This window comes from Prunus dulcis, chromosome 6 (assembly GCF_902201215.1).
Source record: "Prunus dulcis chromosome 6, ALMONDv2, whole genome shotgun sequence".
Lineage (NCBI taxonomy): Eukaryota > Viridiplantae > Streptophyta > Magnoliopsida > Rosales > Rosaceae > Prunus > Prunus dulcis.
In genome coordinates this window covers 5269777-5290671 of record NC_047655.1, presented here as the reverse complement: position 1 = coordinate 5290671, position 20895 = coordinate 5269777, and the positions used below count along the sequence as shown (strand labels likewise).

The 20895-nt window shown below is 36.5% G+C and overlaps 2 protein-coding genes across 9 annotated transcripts; both read left to right on the top strand.

Annotated features, from left to right (window-relative positions):
* Nucleotides 1–1768: 1768 nt before the first annotated feature.
* LOC117632901 (oxysterol-binding protein-related protein 3C) lies at nucleotides 1769–7608 on the top strand. 7 transcript variants are annotated; one of them, XM_034366517.1, is made up of 11 exons: nucleotides 1769–1977; nucleotides 3093–3186; nucleotides 3617–3733; nucleotides 3822–3894; nucleotides 3981–4099; nucleotides 4526–4647; nucleotides 5105–5281; nucleotides 5723–5867; nucleotides 6411–6589; nucleotides 6848–7095; nucleotides 7258–7608. In XM_034366517.1, exons 1-10 carry the CDS (start codon nucleotides 1880–1882, stop codon nucleotides 7092–7094), a joined length of 1371 nt encoding a protein of 456 aa, XP_034222408.1. In that variant the 5' UTR covers nucleotides 1769–1879; the 3' UTR covers nucleotide 7095; nucleotides 7258–7608. The 7 variants fall into 7 exon arrangements, with proteins under 7 accessions (XP_034222408.1, XP_034222410.1, XP_034222412.1 ...); XM_034366521.1 differs by adding an exon at nucleotides 2087–2198 and having other exon boundaries at nucleotides 1870–1977; nucleotides 3093–3277; nucleotides 6848–7608; XM_034366520.1 differs by adding an exon at nucleotides 2087–2278 and having other exon boundaries at nucleotides 1870–1977; nucleotides 3093–3277; nucleotides 6848–7608.
* Nucleotides 7609–15174: 7566 nt separating this feature from the next.
* Nucleotides 15175–20895, top strand: LOC117630596 (telomere repeat-binding protein 5-like). 2 transcript variants are annotated; one of them, XM_034363298.1, is made up of 10 exons: nucleotides 15175–15484; nucleotides 16673–16868; nucleotides 16948–17776; nucleotides 17903–18106; nucleotides 18213–18275; nucleotides 18361–18440; nucleotides 18648–18889; nucleotides 19128–19427; nucleotides 19608–19671; nucleotides 20185–20895. In XM_034363298.1, exons 2-10 carry the CDS (start codon nucleotides 16788–16790, stop codon nucleotides 20350–20352), a joined length of 2031 nt encoding a protein of 676 aa, XP_034219189.1. In that variant the 5' UTR covers nucleotides 15175–15484; nucleotides 16673–16787; the 3' UTR covers nucleotides 20353–20895. The 2 variants fall into 2 exon arrangements, with proteins under 2 accessions (XP_034219189.1, XP_034219188.1); XM_034363297.1 differs by having other exon boundaries at nucleotides 16948–17806.

Below are 20895 nucleotides of genomic sequence, written 5' to 3'. Positions count from 1 at the left end.
CCAAGTTAGTAAAGATAAAATTAATTTTCATATGTGTCTTTTGCTCCATAAGAATGGTTGTTCAATAGTTCAGTAAATTGAACTACTTTGGCATCTATTGAATTGAACTGCAGTTTTACTTACAATGGTACAATTGAATAGCTTCATCAATATTTGTATTTTTTTTTTTTTTAGAGACAATATTTACATATACTTAAATGTTTTTTTTTTTTACATACTCAAATAAATCAAATGGAAAATTTTAATCAAATCAAAAATTATGCCATTGAAATATTCATCCCTCATTTCTTTATTTTTTTGAGACTCCTCTCATAAACCAAAAAACCATAGCCCCCCATCCTTCAGCACCGCACAAAGGAAAGGGGGAGGGGGAGAAGGGTGACATTTGCCTCTCCTCCCCTTACTCCCCATCTCACCCCTTTCTTCCTCATCTCTCTTTCCCTCGCAACCCCTCTCTTTTTATGTATACTTTTTTTTTCTTCTTCTCTTTCCTTAACTTTCCTTTCCTTTCCCGTGGATATTGGTTTTGTTTTTTGTTTTTTTGTTTTTGTTGTTTATGGCTACAAATTTAGTTGCATGGTTTTTTCGTTTGGGTGTTTTTTGCTTGGTTGTAATAAGAGTTACCAGTGGTGCTATCTATCCAGGCAAAGACAGCAGCACCAACGTCGGTATAGGTAGTAACAGTTGCAATGCTGGTTTGTATGTAATGTGGAAGCAGACACCGCGAAACACCATTGTCATCATGATTTAGTTGCTGCTTTTGGCCCACATATATATGATTTTGGCTCCAGTTAAGTGTTTGGAATTATAATAATGAAAGTTATCGGTTTGTGTGGGTTGAGGTTTAACCAGTATGGCGTTATGGATTTCTTCGGTTGCCGAAGAAGATGTGGAGATGTATCCTGTTTCTTGTTTTAAGTCTATTACTCTTTAGGAGTTTGCTACACTTTTTATTTTAAATCTCAATAACTCTTTAGGAGTTTGTTGTATTTTGTTTGCAATATAGATCTATCGTTTCTACCATTGCACGGTGAAGATGTATTGTTAGTCTGAGTACGAGTCCTTCGAGATGCTGAATCAGGGGTTGAGTATTTGTTGATTTAGGCTTAATTCTTGCCATATCAAATTAACATGTTGTTGTATTTGGTCATTGGAGATGTATCTATTTTAGCTCTTTTATAGCTTTGTACTTTGATATGTTTCATTAATAATTACTATCGCTTTTTCTATATAAAAAAACAAAAAAATGAGAGAGATATCTTTAATTGCTTTTGTGGCATAATGCATCAATTATTGTATTTTTTCTATTTTTAATTGGCATGTAGGTCCCATAGTTAGCCTATTGTAATTGCAATCAAGAATTCATCACATAGCACCCTCTATCAACTATGATGAACTAAATCATACCATTGCAAGTGAAATTCTACTATTTTAATTTAATTTCATACAATAAAATTGCATTAATCCTAACTATTGATGCCCTTAGAATCAATCCGAATACTCCTCTCCATCAATAAAAAATAATTTAAAAAATTTGGGGGGAAAAAATAATTAAACTCTTCCATCTTCTTGAATTTCCATTTTTCAATATAAAAAGAAAACGTTTCAAACAATAATGAACGCGTGCCAGGACGTCAATAAAGCAGAAGAACACACGCGCCAGCGCAAGAAACTAACCGCCAGCGAATTCCACGTCATGTCCTCTTTGGTATCTGAAATTACAATCCCTACCCCTCACCTAACTAGTTTCTCTTTCCTTCTGTCTTCCTAGTTTCTTCATTTCCTTCTTATTGGTGGCAACCGCTTCTCTGTTTTTCGTAGTGTTGATCTTGCAATTATCAAATTAGGGTTTTTAGCTTTCACAGAGACTGAGAGAGAAATGGGTAGCCCAAAGAAGGAACAGAGCAACGGCTTTTTCGCAGCCATGAATTCTGGCCTCTCCGTGTTCAGCAACGCCATGCACCGATCTGTTGGCGGGTTAGCTTTTTCTCTCTTCCTCATAATTCAATCTTTCACTTCATTTCTTCTTCTCTGGAGGTTAACTCTTGGCGTCATCGAGAACCCTAATTGTGCTCTTTCTCTGTAGATGTACTACTCTTAATCACTTCTTGATTTGGCTTCCGTAATTCGCCTTGAGCTGTGACATTTTGATCTTGCTTGTGATCGGATTCTTATCAGACTCTTTCTCCTCGAAATGTGTCTGTTTTCTTACACGTTTATGTACTGCATTGAAACGACTATGATTTGTTGGATATTTGGGTTTCCTTTGATCAACATTGTGAGTGAATTGCTGAATTTAGAGTTCCCTATTAGGATGAGGATGCTGAATTTGGGTTTGGAAGGGTTTTAGGTTAGTTGTAAGACACAATGCAGCCTTTATATCAGTTCCTGAATTACGATGCAAGTTGGATTCTTAACTTGAGCTAGTGTTTTAATCAGCCGATGAGGCGGATTATGTTGGTGTTTATAATTAGGACACTTACAAGGGTGTGTTTGTGTACTTATCGAAGATGAATGCGGTCCTACCACTTTCCATTTGAATAAATCATTTAGTCATTTAAATTGAAAATTAATGTGCAGATTGTCTGGAATCAGTATTAGAGGTTCTTGCCATATGATTATCATCAATATTTTATTTTTCTATAAATATTCGAACAAAGACATGCTTATTATCATCTAAGCAATGGTGCCTTGGATAGTAGTCCAGTAATTTGTAGGCAGGCCTATGACTTGGAATGCAATTCTTAATTTAATATGGATATTGGTGTAAACTCGCCCTTACTTTTATTTATTTTTTAAAATTGTTAAAAAAAATATAAAGAATTTTTCAGACAGCCCAAATAGATTGGTTCTCTTTAGGGAGGTGATTTTCGTGTCTGCTGAATCTCTAGTTGAGGCCATTAGTTTCATTTATGTATAACTTGCATGTTCACTGTTCTTGTACTCCATATACAAGGGCACTTTTGGTGTACTTTTCTTGCACTACATTCATTTTCTTGTGTACCAGTTATTGAGAAAACTATGCCCTGGCCCTGATGATATTAAGGAATGAGATCTGTCAGTTGAGAATCTGGCTCTCCTGTTGCTTTTAGGTTGCTTGGTTATGAAGGGGTGGAAGTCATAAATCCAGAGGGAGGCAAAGAAGATGCAGAGGAGGAAGCTTATAGAGGAAGATGGAAGCAGGAGGTGTACTGTTTTTTCCATTTGTACATTTGATCTTTCAAGGGATGTGCTGCTCTTAGTTATCATATGCTTGATGATAAGTTGGCTATTAGGAGTAAGAGTATTGTCTATATTCAGTGTAGTCTTTCAACTGTGTTTTTATATGAGGGATGGCTATGTGTTCAGAAAGGCATATTGTCCTTATTGTTTCTTGATTTATATATGTGTAGATGTTGTAATATGACATTTTTCATGTTTAATTCCAGCAATTAAAGTGCAATGCTTGGAATCTAAGGTGGTCTTGCCATTGTGATAGCATCCTAACATTAACTCAGAAACTGCATCCCTTAACCTTCTTATTTACTACTTCAAATGTGAAATTTATTTGTCATTCTTAACCTGCATCGCTTATACATCCTGACATATTGAGTTCTCTGCAATTTTTATGTTTAAGGAACGAGATAGTTACTGGAGGATGATGCAGAAGTATATAGGTTCAGATGTAACATCAATGGTGACTCTTCCTGTACTTATTTTTGAGCCCATGACAATGCTGCAGAAAATGGCCGAGGTTTGTGCTACTTAATATCTGTGCACTGTTGTTGTGCACATTGTATATATACTTGATTATTATATAAATTGTGCAATGTCTGTGACAGTTAATGGAGTATTCGAACTTGTTGGATCGCGCAGACGAATGTGAGGATCCTTATTTGCGGTTGGTGTTTGCCAGTGAGTATGCCTTTCCTTTGAAGTTTTCTTGTGATGCACTGCAAGTATCATTTTTTGAATCATGTAATTCATATTAATCATTGCAGCGTCATGGGCTATATCCGTCTACTATGCCTACCAGCGAACATGGAAGCCATTCAATCCTATCCTTGGGGAAACTTATGAAATGGTTAATCACTCAGGGGTTACATTTATTGCAGAGCAGGTGAGCTTTTGAGGGCTACGACCGTCCTGAGTATGAGCCTTTGAGAGTTTTTGAGGGATTACCTGTCCTGGTGTTTGTTTGACACTGCTTCTGGAGAGGGATGCGTACTTTTTCAAACAGAAAATGCTTCTCACAATTTTGAGGTCGTTAAACCTTTTGTCTTACTTAATAAGCAAAAGTATCATCTTCTTGGATAGGCTTTATTTTGGAGCTTCTTCAAAAGCATCCTTTTTCTGAGAATTTGCAAAAGATCTTTTAGGGGAAGCCTCTAGAAATGACTGACGCTAAAGCTATATTACATCTAGTAATCTTGTAGTGTCCTTCAATTGCATCCTCATTAGGTTTTCTTTCATGTTCTTCTGTCTTCTGTCTTCCATTTAAAATCGTAAGTAAGCTGAAATGATTCATCATATATCATTATTCCAGGTGAGTCATCATCCACCAATGAGTGCTGGGCATGCTGAAAATGAGCATTTTGCTTATGACGTGACATCAAAGCTGAAAACTAAATTTTTAGGCAACTCTGTTGATGTTTACCCTGTTGGAAGGTAATACACTGATTGCTTGTTTCTATAATCATAAATTTAGTTGTGTATGTATTTTATGTTCGCCCGACAATATAAATTTATTTTGGATGCCATTAGCTTGTGTGAGTAGAAAGGTTTTTTTTTTTTTTTTTTTTTTTTTAAACCCCTCCGGTTCTTTTGGTTTTTAGTGGATTCTGAAGCTAATCCTTTGTGAGGGCTTGACCTGCTTTCGCTTCATTTTTATAAGAGTTGCATCTCTGTATGGCTACTTTGATTAGATGAACTATTATGTATATTTGTTATTTCGATTCAATTTTGTTGGTTTGTACTTTTGTTGATGTATGGGGTTAACTTTTTAAAATATTATTACTATCAAGTGCTTTTTTTATTTATCATCGTGTTTTTTCTCTTGTTCATTTTTTCAGATGGGAATTTTGGAAAGAACATTTATATTTATGTATTATTGGTTTGTTCGCAGAACACGCGTTACTCTTAAAAGAGATGGTGTAGTCTTAGACTTAGTGCCACCTCCCACAAAGGTAAACAACTTAATATTCGGCCGGACGTGGGTTGATTCACCAGGGGAGATGATCATGACCAATCTGACGACTGGGGACAAAGCTGTGCTATATTTTCAGTCATGTGGCTGGTTTGGGTATCTTTTCTTCTTATTTCAATTCCATGAAACATCTACTCCTGTCTATGAATTCCTCAACTGTGAGCCTTGTTAGTTTTTACTGGTGGATTCTGTGGTATAATGAGATTAGAACTCTTTACATTTGACTGTTTGATCTCATCGGGTATATGCTAAATAGATTCCTGACCCCATGTTTCTTTCTTAATATATGGCTAAAGTGTCTTTATAAATAAAAGAAGTCAAGAAGACTGCTTCATTCTAAATGGTTCACTGGATCCTGCTGTAAATAAACTATTCCAGTACTATAAACTGAGTTTTGAAAAGATTTGTTACTCTTTTATAACTTCTCTTGGTAGTTCCAGATTTAGTTTATACAACCATCATAGTTGTTATACGTGTTCTTTTATGCTACTTGCCACATCATACTGGTGTCCAATTAAAAGCTGTATTTGGTTGCAGAGCTGGGCGCTATGAAGTGGATGGATATGTTTACAATGCTGCTGAGGAACCTCAGATATTGATGACTGGGAAATGGAATGAGTCAATGAGTTATCAACCATGTGATATGGAAGGGGAACCCCTTCCAGGAACAGAATTAAAAGAGGTTACTCATAGAATCTTTCTTGTATACTTTTGTATGTTATTGAAATGTTGCTCTAATATTTCTAGTTGGTGCTGTGAAAAGGGTAGAATCTGTGAGCTTGACAATTATATCTTTTTTTCATAGAGTCAGTCAAGTTTAATATACAATATGTGCGTTTACTTTCATGGAGTTAAATCACATATATGATTTTAATTTAAGAGAATTTTTATGGGATTAGTTTCTTTGATGAACCCATTATAGTGCGTGATTAATTAAAGACAAATAGTGTCCCACCAGAGTGTGGCAATGGCTTGTTACTTTAACTTATTTATTCCTGCCTAGTGGAACTCTTCACTATATTTGTCAGGATTCAGTTGCTTTCTTTGGTCCAGAAACCAAAGTTTCAAGAAGATGATGAATAGTTTATTTGCTAGTCTCTCTGTTTCTGACACATTGTTTTAACTGGATCACACCTTGTATGACATTGATTTCCATTATATTTGCTGGGAAAAGATACTCAATAGTCTGGCTTCTTACATTTACGAAAGATAATCTGTGCTGCAGGTTTGGCATATTGCTGATGCTCCAAAAAATGACAAATTTCAGTACACATATTTTGCACATAAAATAAATAGCTTTGACACCGCTCCTAAAAGGTTGTTGGCATCAGACTCTCGTTTGCGGCCTGATAGATGTGCACTTGAGAAAGGTGATCTATCCAAATCAGGTGCAGAAAAGAGCAGGTATCTGTCTCTCTCTCAAGTAATTTGTATTGTTTTCAATAGGGAACCAAATTGCTGAATTCGTTGGAAATTTCTAACAGACTTGCATCTTTTTTATATTTAAATAATTGGTTTTTTTCTGTTACGATGTCCTTGTGATGATTTAGGTACAGATTGAGGTTTCTTAGCTGTCGCAAAGGCATTAAGTTCATGCTTGCATTGAGTCTTTGTCCCCTCACAAAGATGATTGTTCCTTTAATTACCCTTTCTTTCTTTCAGATTGGAGGAGAGGCAGAGAGCCGAAAAGAGAGAACGAGAGGCCAAGCATCATCAGTTTACACCACGATGGTTTGACTTGACTGAGGAAGTTACACCTACACCTTGGGGTGACTTGGAAGTCTATCAATATAACAATAAATACAATGAACACCGAGCAGCAGTCGATAGCTCTGACTCTATTGATGAGGTTGATGTTAAACTAATTGAATTCAACCCATGGCAGTATGGTAATTTGTCTGCAGAATGAGGTATGCCTACCTTTGTGTTACCTTGTTGGATTGTGCTGCTAGTTCATTGGAACTTTTAGCTTGTGGAAGCAGTTTGTTGGCTGTTGGCCTGTGTACATTGTACCCCCATTCCATAATCCTATTTTTGGTTTTGTTTTCCTGTTTGTTACTGATATCTCCTAGTGTACGAAAGAGAGATGGAAAGAAGTAGAAGAAAGGTTATGTAAGTCTCTTTGGTTAACGCTATGATACTTGGGTGATGCCTTGCCTTGCCAGCTCCTTCGACGTGTTCTAGAAGCAGCTATGTGCATGGGGCAACATCTCTGCTCTGAGTGAAGACTTCCCATATGGTGTCATTGGTTTCACCCGTCTAAACATGGACATGTTTCTTCTTCTATCTTCATCAAGTTGATGTATAACTTCACGGGTGCCGGAGCAGGGATTTTAAAAAAAAAGTCTTTTTTACAAAATATGGATTTTTTGTTTCCCATTTATATATGGTGGTTAATACATAAGCGGTTACTTTTCATCTCAGGTGCGGTACCGTATATATCATCTTGACCAGTAAATATGGTTGCACGATTTTGATAATCTTCAGCATTTTCTTCATTTTGTTGATATACATCATACCGTCCTTTTCCAACCAACTATTTAAATCCTACAAATTAAAGGAGGAACAGGATGTCTTCAATATATGGTTCGCATCACAAACCTCCTAAAGAATTCAGACAGATAATCTAAGTTACGAAAACAAAGAAAACACAAGTGCTCCATTTGCCCACAACATAATGTCATGACCTCTCTCTATATAACTTACCATATCTAGGGATGACAATTTTTTTCCATCCCCGCTAGCCCCACGGGCTTTCGCCTTTAGAATTTCTATGTGTTATCGCACTTTACACGCATTAAATTATAAATTTTTAGTCATTTTATTAAGGAAATTAATTTAAGTAAAATAGTTACCATGGCGACGGAGATAGTTACCAAATTCGGTCCCGAAACGCCCTGTTGTCATCCATGACCTGCGTTTTTGTATTCAAAATGCCTTAAAAGCTTGTGCAAATCCAATATTGCAATGTCAGCTGCTTGGGCCCAATATCCACCTCCACTTCAAATCAAGGGCCCTGCCCGGGTGAAGAAAGATTCCCTAATTTAACAACTTTGACGGCTTCATGATTAACAAGCTTTTCCGCTCTTTCTATTTAAAACTTCAAATGGTATTTGGAGAAGACTGATTTCTTTCCTTTACTCCGGATACACCCTACCAGATTCTTCCTGGAAAACAATTTACTTTACTTTTGCTTGCTGTGCTTATAATATATATCCAATAGAATATCCCAACAAAACAAAACATCTTTTCAAGCTGCAGTTATAATGAGCCCACGCCTAGCTGCCTAAAATAACTTATATTTTGGGTTTTCAGGGTTTCTATTAATTTCATTATTTCCTCCAAATTATAAATTGTGTGTTACTCTCTGACCTATAAACACATCACAACCATGTATTATAACGTGAGTGATTTAATATTTACATCAACATATCATGTGGTGTTATCGTCATATAATAATAAATTTCTCTAGAATTTCACTATTAGACTAGCATTAATGAATAATTTTAAGCGTTCACAGGCATGTGGGTAGTGAAGGTAACACTATATTTCGAAAGTAAGTTTTAAAGAAATAATTTAAGGTCACCCACCCTTACTTTGGTTAAAATTCTATAAGCAACTTGGCTCTTGTTCTAGCTCCACAGCAAATGATCCTTGCCTTTAATGGGTTGGGTAGTGTATTCTGTTGAAAACCAAAGGGTAATCCGAATATGTTCTCCATTTTCATTTTGAATGTGAGTCGGTGGGAATAATTATTGGGGATTATTTTAGGAAAAAGAAAGTTTGAAACTGCCATTCTCCCTCGCTTGGATTGGATGAGTCATTGGTCAATGACTTATCATAGTCAATTATGCCATGCTTGCTTGGTAGGAATTGGTAATTAACTCCTACACTATTTTAAAGGCTAAGAATGGTCCTAAACTAGATTTGCTTATTAATATCTCTCTTGCCATTTTGTCCATGTTGTTGTCTTTGGCTGACTCATTTTCCTTTTTACTTCTTTTGGTTTTTTGGTCTACGCCGTCGACTGCTTAACAAGAAAACAACGGTTGTAACTTATATCACATCATCATGCTAAAAATTAGTAATTTTTCTACAAAATATCAACAAATTAATGAGTTTGATTTTTATGAGAGAACAAAATGAACGTCGAACGGTAAAACATGTCGTGGCTGACCAACTAACTATTAATCTAGTGGTATTTTTTCTCACAATAAATCTCAAAATTGATTCCCTCTCCACTGAAAATAAAATTTAAAAAACTATCGCCTTTAAATAATGACTATATATATATATATCAATTTTATCAGAAGTTTATCATGCCATAATTGTCATTCAAGTCTCACAACAACAACTTCTTGTGCCAAAAAAAAAAAACCAAAAAAAAAAAACCAAAATGAAGTCAACAGTCTATAGGTAACGTGTGAACCGAACCCAATGCATTGATCTTTAAAAAGTGGTTTAGTTTGTTCTTTATGATATTCTTGTGATTTACTGTTGACGAATAAGCATCTGCTGCCACATATATATTAACACTGATTATTATTTATTTATTTTATTTATATACGTTTTAATTTCTCTACTGGCTGTTTTAATTTCTTGACGAATAAGTCTGTGTTGAAAGGCTCCACGGAACAGAAAAGCAGCAAAGAGTTTTCTCAACTGCCACAACCACACCTCAATGAATGAGATCTGTTTGTCCCTTTTACGTCAAGAAATCTTCATGTTACGTGAACTACAATTTAACTTCCTCCAAACTTTAGGTTTAAAAAGACAAATATAAACAAGACTTTTCTTTTCCTTTTTCTTTCTCTGTTTTTTTGTTTCCATAAAATATTGATGATGAGAGTTCTTGACTGTTTTTCGTAACATTATTTACAAGAAAACAAATGTTAGTATTAGTCGCTTATGTATGTATAACTAATTAACAATCATTGATAAATATGGACACTATAATCGATCTTCACATCAACTAACATCACTTACTACATTAATTATCATAACAAAGTACTAAGTAATACGTAACTGTAACATTTTGTATTGTTAAAATGATCAGAAAGAGTAATGCTAGAAAGACCACATTTATAGATCACCTTATATACACGTTTCTAATAAAACTAGAGAATATGAATCTTACCTCTATAAAAAATGTGATTTATAAATATGATCATTTTAGCATTTCCCGGTTACGAAATATTAACCCTCTAGCATTATACTCAAGGTTATGCGATGTAACCAAATACCAACCCAAAAAAATATATATATATACTAGCACCGTTATACTCAACCCTATAACTAAAATTTATGAAAACGTTGACACACCAAACCAAAAAATAAATAAATAAATAAAGAAAAAAGTCATTGGCATAAAACCGACAACCAAGTTGTGGTCCCATTGTTGGGAAATCCAATATCCAATCAAAATATCAGCTGGCAGCAGTTGAACAAGGCTGAGAACAATGTTGGCATGTTTTAAAAAATAAAAGGCCTACCAAGTTATAATTATATGCCAATGCCATACATGTATAGATGAGATTAGATTGCTATGTATGAGTTGGGTTTGGTTCTGTTAATTCTCTTGCAAGTTGTAGCTGCTGCAAACAGATAGACAGATCTCCCCACGCTTAGTTTTCTTGTGGTTCGATGGAATCACATACATACATTTATTTGCTGTCCACAGATTTTATCCAATAATCTACATTTTGCTGCACTTTTTCCAGCTTTCTTGGGGCTGCATTTTTATTTTAACTCTCTCTCTCTCTCTCTCTCTCATGCATGGGCCAGGCAGCTTAGCTAGCTGCCAAACCCACCCATCTCACTGGTCATGTGCCTTTTCCACCACCCCCTCATGTGACTCGGACTCTCAGGGGCAGGGCAGAAAAGCTGGATTAACATGTACTTTCTTTCTTCTTCTAACAGATCTACAGGAAAAAGAAAAAGACAAACATAAATACTTTTAATTAAAACATTAATTACGTCATTACTTAGTCTGGTAATAGGGTTTAGCGTTCGGTTTAAGTGTGTTAGAATTCAAGTCAAAATATTTTCTTTGTAATTATGAGGGGATTATAGTTTTGTTTCAATTGACCATCAATAAATTTATTCCTTTGTTCATAACTTACGATTAGAAATATCACCAAACTTAGACGGAAATCTGAGATGTCAACTTCTTTTTTCTTTTTTCTTTTTTCTTTTTTTTTTTTGGTTTCTGTTTATTTCATTAATTATTAATTGCATAAAAATTTGGTGGGATTATAAAGTAGTTGACATAACATCCAGCCAAACGTCATCATCATTCAGTAAAATCAACACTAATTATAGGTGAAAAACATGTCTTGATAATCCCTCATTCAGCAGATTAGTCACACAACCAAAAAAAAAAAGGGCTGTTTCCCTAGATTATTCAATAAACATCAATTAGTATTCTTTGAATGTACGGATTACAGCTGCTTAAGATTCTACAAAATTTTATATGTATTTATGAGATCGAGTATGAAATTATGTTTACTCATTTAAAATTGAGTATATGTTTCCCTTCTTTTCTTGCTATGATTGGAAATCTGTATTTTACATATCCATATCGTTTTGTTTATCCACTCTATTTCCATGCCACTTGAATTGGACTTCATGACCATATATATATATATATATATATATATATATATATATATTAAAACAGATAAATTTGTCTTTTGCAATTGGGACTATATCCACACAACTACACAAGGCAATGTACAAAATTATACACAAGGAAGGACCATATTCATTGCCGCCAGCTAGAAGGTAAAGCTTCTTGCTTTGCATGACCTCTCCAATGTTTTCTTATTTTGAACCTATTTGTAGTCCAAACTAATTTTTATGGTTGGAAGGGTTTCCGAACCGTCTTGCTCACAAACTTATCACGTTTGCTAGCTTTATCCTCAATCAACCATCATCACCCCTTTTTTTTTTAAAAAAAAAATTCAAATTTAAATATACAAAAAATAAATAAATTATTGGACAATGGACCCGCCATATTTCATTGCCATAATCCTGAGAGGATAAGGAGCAAAAGGAGACAAGAGAGGAGAAAGATAGATTGCAGCGAAGAAGGCCGGCCAGATAAGGAAGGGTAGGGGTCGGGGGTGTTAGGGGAGGGGAGGAGGGCAAGTTTTGCGAGGAAAGGATGGGAGCAACATTTGATATGTTGCATTCTAATGTCAATGGGTCTTTCTTTATCTCAACAAAATGCTCCTTCCATCAACATAGTTTATCACCACTTGTTACAATGTGAAAAACAAAATGATATTACTTAATTCATCAACCAAGACTTTCCAAAACACTTTTAAAAGCTCACTTTTTTAAAAAAAAAAATTTTAATGTAGTAAATTTTGGATCTATGATGTCATTTATTACGGAAACACAAAGACTAATATGACAGAATTTATCATCCACTCTTCCTATTTATATTCTCACATGAGACGAGAAACAAGAATAAGATAATAGTGCAATATTCGGGACATGAAATTTTTTTTTTTGTGGGTAAAAAAAAAAAAAAAAAAGTATAGTTAACATTTTGAGATATGAGTTTGGAGCCATTGCTTTATAAACTGTTTAAAAAGGAAGAAAAAAGCTGCAAGATTTGAAGCATTAGTTTGCAACCAAACTCTCTTCTCTTCACCTAGCGTGCGTAACTACCACTTTCTAAACAAAGTGCGAGGAAATAGAAGCCCCTGTTTCTCTCTTCGAGTTAGTGACAGCCACTCCCTCATCGCCACGTGTAGCGATAAGCCCCACGTTCCCTTACAAGCAAGCCTGGCAAACCGCTCTTCTCGCCCTACACGTGTCCACTCCACAACGACCTCTTTCTCAATCGTCAAACTTCTTCAAACTCTCCCCCCGACCCCCCAACTTTCTCACTGCTTTTTATCAAAAATTTAAAACACGTGGCAGTGGGGCCCACCACCACCAATCCTTTATCCCCGAATTAAACGGCGTTTGTTATCTCGGCTCTCCACCACCACTCGCGTCCTCCCGTTATCTCTAACGGAGATTCCTCCCAGTCACATCCCACCCGCGGGCCCCACCAGGTTCGAAAATTTTAAAATTTATTTGCATATGCTCATACTCCTTGTCGTCCTTCTCCTCTACTGATAGAGATAACAACACTCACCAAAAAGCGACCAATTGGGACCTCCCTTTTCGCCACGTCGGATTCCGATCTCCATCTTACGTCACTCCCGCGCTTAAATCCAAAAACAAAAAGCAAAACATTACATAAAATAAATATTTATTTTTCTTCTGTTTTATTTATTTATTTATTTTTTAAAATTTGAGCAACGCTGGAAAAGGTGCGCAACATGCTTATCGGGATAACTGCTGGGACGAATACAACAAAATGTTTTAAGGTAAACTTAACAATTGACGTACGCCTGAAATGACGAGTTTGTCCCCGTCGGGACGATCGGATCCGTGTTAGAAAAAAGTACTATTTTTAGATCTGAGGGTGACGCTGAGGAGAGAGAGAGAGAAGGAAGCAAGGCATAAAATAATGGGAGGTGTCCTGGACGACTAGATCTCTATTACTTGTCTACGGTCTACCCCGCGTGAATATTTTTTAAGTTTGATACGTAACTTTTTTTTTTTTTTTTGGGTCAACAGTTTGATATGTAACTGGGTAACTGCTTGATTCTACCTTTTTTCTCTTCTTCTTCTTTTCTTCTCCCTTTTACAGTCAGCTACTTTTCGTAAGTACGGCCAAGAATGACTTGTGGTGGTAAATATTCATGTTTTATTTATCTCAATTTTCACAGTTTAAATTGGTTCTTATTTTCTTTCTTATAATTTTGGCCTAATGAAATCATGTTTTCACTTTAGCTACCATAAAATAATAAATAATAATACTTCTTTGTTATCGTCGACTTGCTCTTAATCTGGTGGTATTTATCTCTCACAATTTTGAAAGAGCTTAGAATATTTTTTTTCGTTACACTGTAAAGTGATCCAATGCTCGACACATTCGGAGAATATCTTAGTCATTATGTAATCCACTTTGAACAAATTCACTCTCACAAATTGCACGTGATTTTATTTGGTACTACATTTATTAATAACCTATTCTCATAGGATTTAAAGTGAATTCATTGTGCTAAAGGATAGTTAATTCCATATCACATTTAATAAATATTGAGAATACTTCATAGATCACGATTCATTTTATCATAAAATTGTGTTTATTTTGGTTGGATTTGTTTCATTATGATGATTGAGAATGCCTATACTAGTTTCAAACTAATCAAGAATTTGCAATCGCAATCGAACCAATCTACTGTTACACAAGCAATTGACAACTAGCAAAATATGTTTGATGTTGAAAAATTGAACCTCTTTCTGAAATCCTGATATCAAACAAAACATTTCTAAAGATCAACGACTCGTGAGATGCTTGCGAAAATCCTTTCGATACTGAAGTTAGGTTTTAATTGAATGATTTCATTCATCTCCCACAATGCTCACTTAAGAAATTACACTTTTCACACAATTAATGTTAATATTCCCAAGTTGGGAAGTAGTTAACCCATTTGAAAAAAGAGAGAAGAAGAATCATGTAAATTGTTAATACCATTTGGTATCTTGTTTCTTGGTAACCAAACACCATTTGTTCAATTGTCAAGTGAGATGACCAAAAATTACCCCATATATATGGCAACCAAATATTTTTTCCCGGACTGCCTACCAAAATTATAACCCACAAAAAAAATATAAAACATAGACTCGTTGTCTTCGTGACTCAACGTTTTTCTCGATCAGGCGGACCACAAGTAGCCACATAATCCCAGAGCCCTCCACGTGTCACGATCACTAGGCGCTTAGAAAGTGGGTTACCCAAACGCGAAGAACCGGTCCTTTTAGTGGTTTCCACACACCTACTATAGCCGGTAAGCCCAAAGGAATTACCGATAGGTTCGGTAAGCGGAGTCAATGGTATAAGAGCCGGGGGTTTAAGCAATGGTTGGTGGTTTTCAGAGGGTTTTGGCGATCAGAGGGAGAGAGAAAGACGAGTTTTTGGTTTTTGTTTTCTGAGAGAGAAAATGGGTTTTGTTTGAAGCAAAAGAATTTTTTAAAAATAAATTCCGGGAAAATATGGGATAGAGAGAAATGGGAGAGGAAAAAGTGTGGATGTGGTGATAGAAAGATAAATTCCAGATTCTTGTTTGAATTCTCCGACAATTACCGATCTTGCATTCGCCTGAAAGTTCTCCAGAATTTGATTTCTCGGTGTAAAGCTTTGAACTTTTAGCGAAAAATCGTTGTGCAGAGGTGAGCATGTTGTATTTTCATGGTTTTGTTTCGTGAAAATTGCAAAAGCTTCCGTTTATGTGATGTGGGTTTTACGGTTTCGATGAGCCTTTCCTGAACAGTACGTTTGGTTGATGAGAAAGTGCGGGAAAGGGGAGAGAATTGTTCGGGTTTTTTTCACGTGTAATTCAACCGAAAAGCCTTTTATGCTCCAAATTATGGGTTTTTCTGCTCGTAAATTCTGAGCAATCAATTGGGTTTTTTAAAAAAAACCTGGGTTGATTTTTTTTTTCAATGATTGTCATGGATGATCTGTTTTGTTTCCGAAGTTTGGGTTTAATGGATTCGATCTGGGTGTTCTGGTGGTAATTCATTATTTCCATCGTAATTTTGGTTCAAAAAATCTTAAATTCTGTCAAAACTTCGAGAAATGAAGTTTCTCTGTTTATTTTTGCCTGTTGCGGACACACAATCTGAATTATATGTTCGGCAAGGTCGATCTTGGCTGAGGGTTTAAGACCTCTTGATTTTCAAGTTTTTGGATAGTTCCATGAAAATCAAATTGCCTCAGTTGGTCCCAATTTTCCTTTTTGATGGCCGGAAGTTTTTTTCAGATCTATATCTTGGGTTTTTGATATAAGGTTTTGCTGTGGTTTAAGGCCGTTTTTTATTTTTTTTATTTTTATTTTTCCTTTTTCCCGCTTCTGTTTTACTCCGTCAAAAATGGAAAATTATGCTACTCCTGTCCGAATTTGCAGAAACTGTGGAGAAGGTCTTTCATGTTATCAAGTCTCTATTTTTCCGTTAGTTTTTGGTTGGGTGCGACGTGGGTTGGGTGCCTTGTTCTTTCCCGGGCTGCTATGTTAATGTCCTTGTAGTCAGATCATGTGGATCTGATGGGAGTTACTGGCATGAATTTATGACTGATATTTCATTGTATGTTTTGGGAGTTTTTGTTGACCAATTGTGGTTTCTTTGAAACTAAATGCAATGGCTTTTAGCTAATAATGTTTCTGTTATCTCCCTGGATTCTTTTGCTGCCTTCGTCGATAAACAATTTGGTGATTGATGGGTTTATATTTCCTGTGCAAAGTGTGTTATGAGGAATATTTGGGAACTTGTGTTTCTCACTAAATGTTGGATGACTTAGTCAATTATCTGAGTTTATTTTCTGTGATCCAACAATTGCTTGCGTTCATCTGTTGTCAGGAGTTCTTATTCTTGGATTCTGAGAGTTGGCAGCCGGTGAAGTGTATATTTGTTGAAAGGAATTGTTCCTCGTTCTTTGTGGTTTATGTAATCATCGTGGTATGATTTTTGAGATATGGTGTTGCAGAAGAGGTTGGACTACGGATTTAATGGCTATCAGGTGCCTGCCACTCCTCGAGCTACCAGATCAGCAAGGGTATATATATCCAGCGACTCTTTGTGATTTGCATTTTATGTTTATGATCCAAATCTTTAATTTTCATAATGATTTCCAGAGGAGAGGTGCAATTAGAAAGAGAGTTGATGACAATTCAATGGGCGCCTTTGACTTGTTGGCCACCATAGCTGGCAAGTTATTGCTCGAGGGAGAGAGTTCTCCGGCTTCCAGTCATACGTCAAAAGATCAGTGTGCAGGTACGAAGGAAAATTGTCTGGATGGTGACAAACCATTGAAAGTGGAACCTTGCGATCAAGGCAGCTGTGATAGGAGAATCCCTGTATCTGATCATATCTCACAAGGTCCGAATCAAAGTTCGTGCTCCAAGGAGTCTCCTGTTCATCAGAATGAAAGTTCTGTTATGACAACTTCCAATTGCTCGGAGAGGTTTGCTTCTGATATGTTGGTGAGTGGAAAATGCAAGAATGAGACGGGAAGTTTTACTAGCAAAATAGAAGCAGGCTCTTCTGGCTGCAGGGAGGCTGGTGAATTTAAGTTAGAGGGTGAAGTTAAAACATTAATAAAAGATGAGACCAATAAGAGTGCGAAGGTGCTAATTGGTACGGGGCCTGATATGTGCGGTTTAGAGGATCCAGCGGTCTGGGAAGGGGAACCTCCTGCACTAGTTAGTTCAGATAGTAGTACCAAGGTGCCTATGTATGTAGACCATATTCCTCAGAGATCTTTCCCCACTAGCCGGGATGATGTAAAAGTAGTTAGTAGAGATGATGACGAAAACTCCTCTGGGTGTACTCACCCTGTTACCTCAATAAAGTATTCAAGGCCAGCGCCATCGCGTATTGGAGACCGAAGAATAAGGAAAATATTGGCCTCGAAATATTGGAAAGTGGCTCCGAAGTTGAAGGATGATATACATTCTAATTCCTGTAAGTGGCTGCCTTGTACTAAAAGAATGTGTGAGTTTCTCGAGCTTCATGTAAAGTTTTATTAGCAGTGCTACATAATTATGGTGATCTGTTTTCTAATAGCATTTTTCTTTGTGGAATCTTCAGATAGGGATCAGAAACCAAATTACCACAATAGGAAGAATTGTTACAAACGACAAAGATCTCAAATGAATATTCCTTTTAAGAAGAGGAAGCTTTTCGACCGTAGTGCAGTTCTGAATATTGATGAAGGTATTAGTAGAGAGGGCTTCTTTGACTCGCGTGGTAAGGGAATCACTGGAGATGCTTCGTGTTCAAAGATGCAAGGAGGTCATTTTCCAAACCAAATGCTATTCAATCTGAATTTGATCATCTCAAGTGTTTTGAGATGTATGCACTTCAGTTTTTAACTAAGCAGTTTGGAAAAATTATGCAGTTGCTATGAAATCTTCTTCGCTAGCAGGTCAACACTCTTCATTCCAATCAAGGAGTTCTCACGGTATGAGAAACTTTGACAGAGTGATTAATATGTACAATTTTTACTTGATTGGTGTCTAACATTCCAAGAGGTTCCTTTTACTCAGTGAAGCTCAGGATCAAGTCTTTTAGGGTGCCCGAGCTATTCATAGAGATCCCAGACACTGCAACTGTTGGTTCATTGAAGGTACTTTGAGACTTCTTTTGATTGTGCTTTTCCCTCATTTCCAGCTATGAAGTATACTGTATTGGTGTAAGTGAGTATGCATATACATGAGCGTTCATATTTTGTCTTCCTCAAAGCAAGCTGTTGCAATTTACCTGAAACAGTCTGTCTTACTCACCTTTCACACGGTCTTAGTTTGGATTCTGATGATGTGTGATTGCTCTGCAGAAGACGGTTATGGACGCAGTGACAGCAGTACTTGGAGGTGGATTATGCGTTGGTGTACTTCTTCAGGGAAAGAAAGTGAGAGACGACAATAAAACTTTACTGCAGACAGGAATTTCTCAAGATAACCAGCTAGATTCCTTGGGATTTACCTTGGAGCCTAACTCTTCCCAAACCCCTCCACCTTTATGTTCTGGGGATTCTCCCTGTATGCTTCCTTGCGATGTCCTTCAGCCTTTAACAAGGTAATGCATTATAGTTGATTATGTATGGTGATGCTTCTTCTCTTCCATGCTCCTTTTTCTTTTATTTTTAAAAATTTTGTGAGTCCTAGAATGCTTTCATTGAAGATTTAATAATGTAAGAACTGGATTATGCATGTTAGTCTGATATAGTTGTGATGCCAACTCAATCACCTTGGTTGGCTTTCAGAGCAAGACTCGAAAGTTGATTTCCATTGAGCTCATAATGATTTTGCACCAGGTATCCATCCGGTCCTACCAGTGAAGCCTCACCTGAGCCTCATACGGCCAGTTTAGGGAACTTCATCGAAAGTGATCATGATTCAGCACCCTCTCCAACTGATATGTCTGCTGAGAAAAGCACAACAGATTCTAAAGCCCTGGTTGCTGTGCCAGATATGAGTGTAGAGGCACTAGCTGTGGTTCCTGGGCACAGGAAATCAAAGCGGTTTGATATTGGGCAGCGCCGAATCCGTCGACCATTCTCTGTTGCTGAAGTGGAAGCACTTGTCCAAGCGGTTGAGAAACTTGGCACTGGAAGGTACTTTAATGATCCATGAGCATAACTTTTGATTTAGCATTTTCGAAAGTTTTATTTGGTCCACCATGACTTGCTCAGTTAAACCCTACTTTTATCAGGCCCATCTGCCTTGCCTTGTGGGTGAGGAAACTGCCCCTTTAACTGCAATGTGGAGTTTTTAATAGTTTTTGTTATTTACAGGTGGCGTGATGTTAAGCTACGAGCTTTTGATAATGCTAAGCATCGAACATATGTGGATTTGAAGGTAAGGATTCTATTTGGCAATGATAAATCAAGTGCAATTGGGTTTATTGTTTTATTTGTTACCTAATTGAATCCCTGTAGAACTAGTGGTGGTAAAGTTTTTCAAATTTGAATTTCACAGGATGTTTTACTTTCATGTAATTGTTTGCTTGTTTCCTCATTTGAAAGTCCTTTTTATGGCTAAGGCCCACAAGCGTACTTAGTTTGATCTGTCTGTCAAATTGGTTGCTTGTAACAGAGGCTAATGATTAGACAGTCTTTATAGCTTTGTTGGTCTGCGTAACTTTATTTGTTATATACAACTGTCTCAAGGAATCTCTTATATTCTAACCTTACACGCTTCTTCTAAATCTAACCCTTCAACATGTTTCACAATACCAAGTGCCCACCATTGCCTTATCTACATAACTTTTGCTGCTATATTGCCTTTTGTGTTTTCTGTTTGTGGGCTTAAAAAGTGAGGCATGTGATGTGGGTTTGGTTGTTGACGGTGTTTTCTTCTTGGGGTGTGTAGGATAAGTGGAAAACACTCGTACACACGGCAAGAATATCTCCTCAACAAAGGAGGGGAGAGCCTGTCCCCCAAGAGCTTTTGGACAGGGTCCTAACAGCCCATGCATACTGGTCCCAGCAGCAAGCCAAACAACAGCTCAAACAGCCCGAGACTTGCCTTCTCGTCTGAAATAGAGCTCGAAAAAGGAGGTCACATGTTGAACAAAAATAGATTTATTGGTTTTTAGAGGGGGTATGTCTAGATGTCTGAATTTTTTTTTCTTCTTTTTGTATCTTTGTTAATGATGTAAAAAGTATGACAAGAAGCACAAGTTGAAGAAAGTTTATGTAATATCAGTCTGTAGCTCTCGGCCACGGTACTTTCCCTGCTAGGGGAGGCTGGCCCCTGTAAATGGTTGACTGAATAAGAAGAGAGATTGCTGACAGAATTCTTTTGAAACCCAAAGTAGTTGTTGGTGTTTCCTGATCTTTTTGTTTTTTCGTTCTGTATGTTTTGGGTGGTTGAAGAAGAAGATATAGGGAAATTGAAGGTGGTGGTGGTTGTGCAGCTGTTTTTGTTTTTTGTTTTTTGTTTTTTTTGTTTTTTTTTTTTTTAATGTAATGTTCCATTAGTTAAATTTAGCATTAATGCCAATGCAATTCTTGTAATTTTTCATTTCGCTTATCAATAGATAATATCATCTGAAGGTCAACTTGGCCTTCATCAATTTAA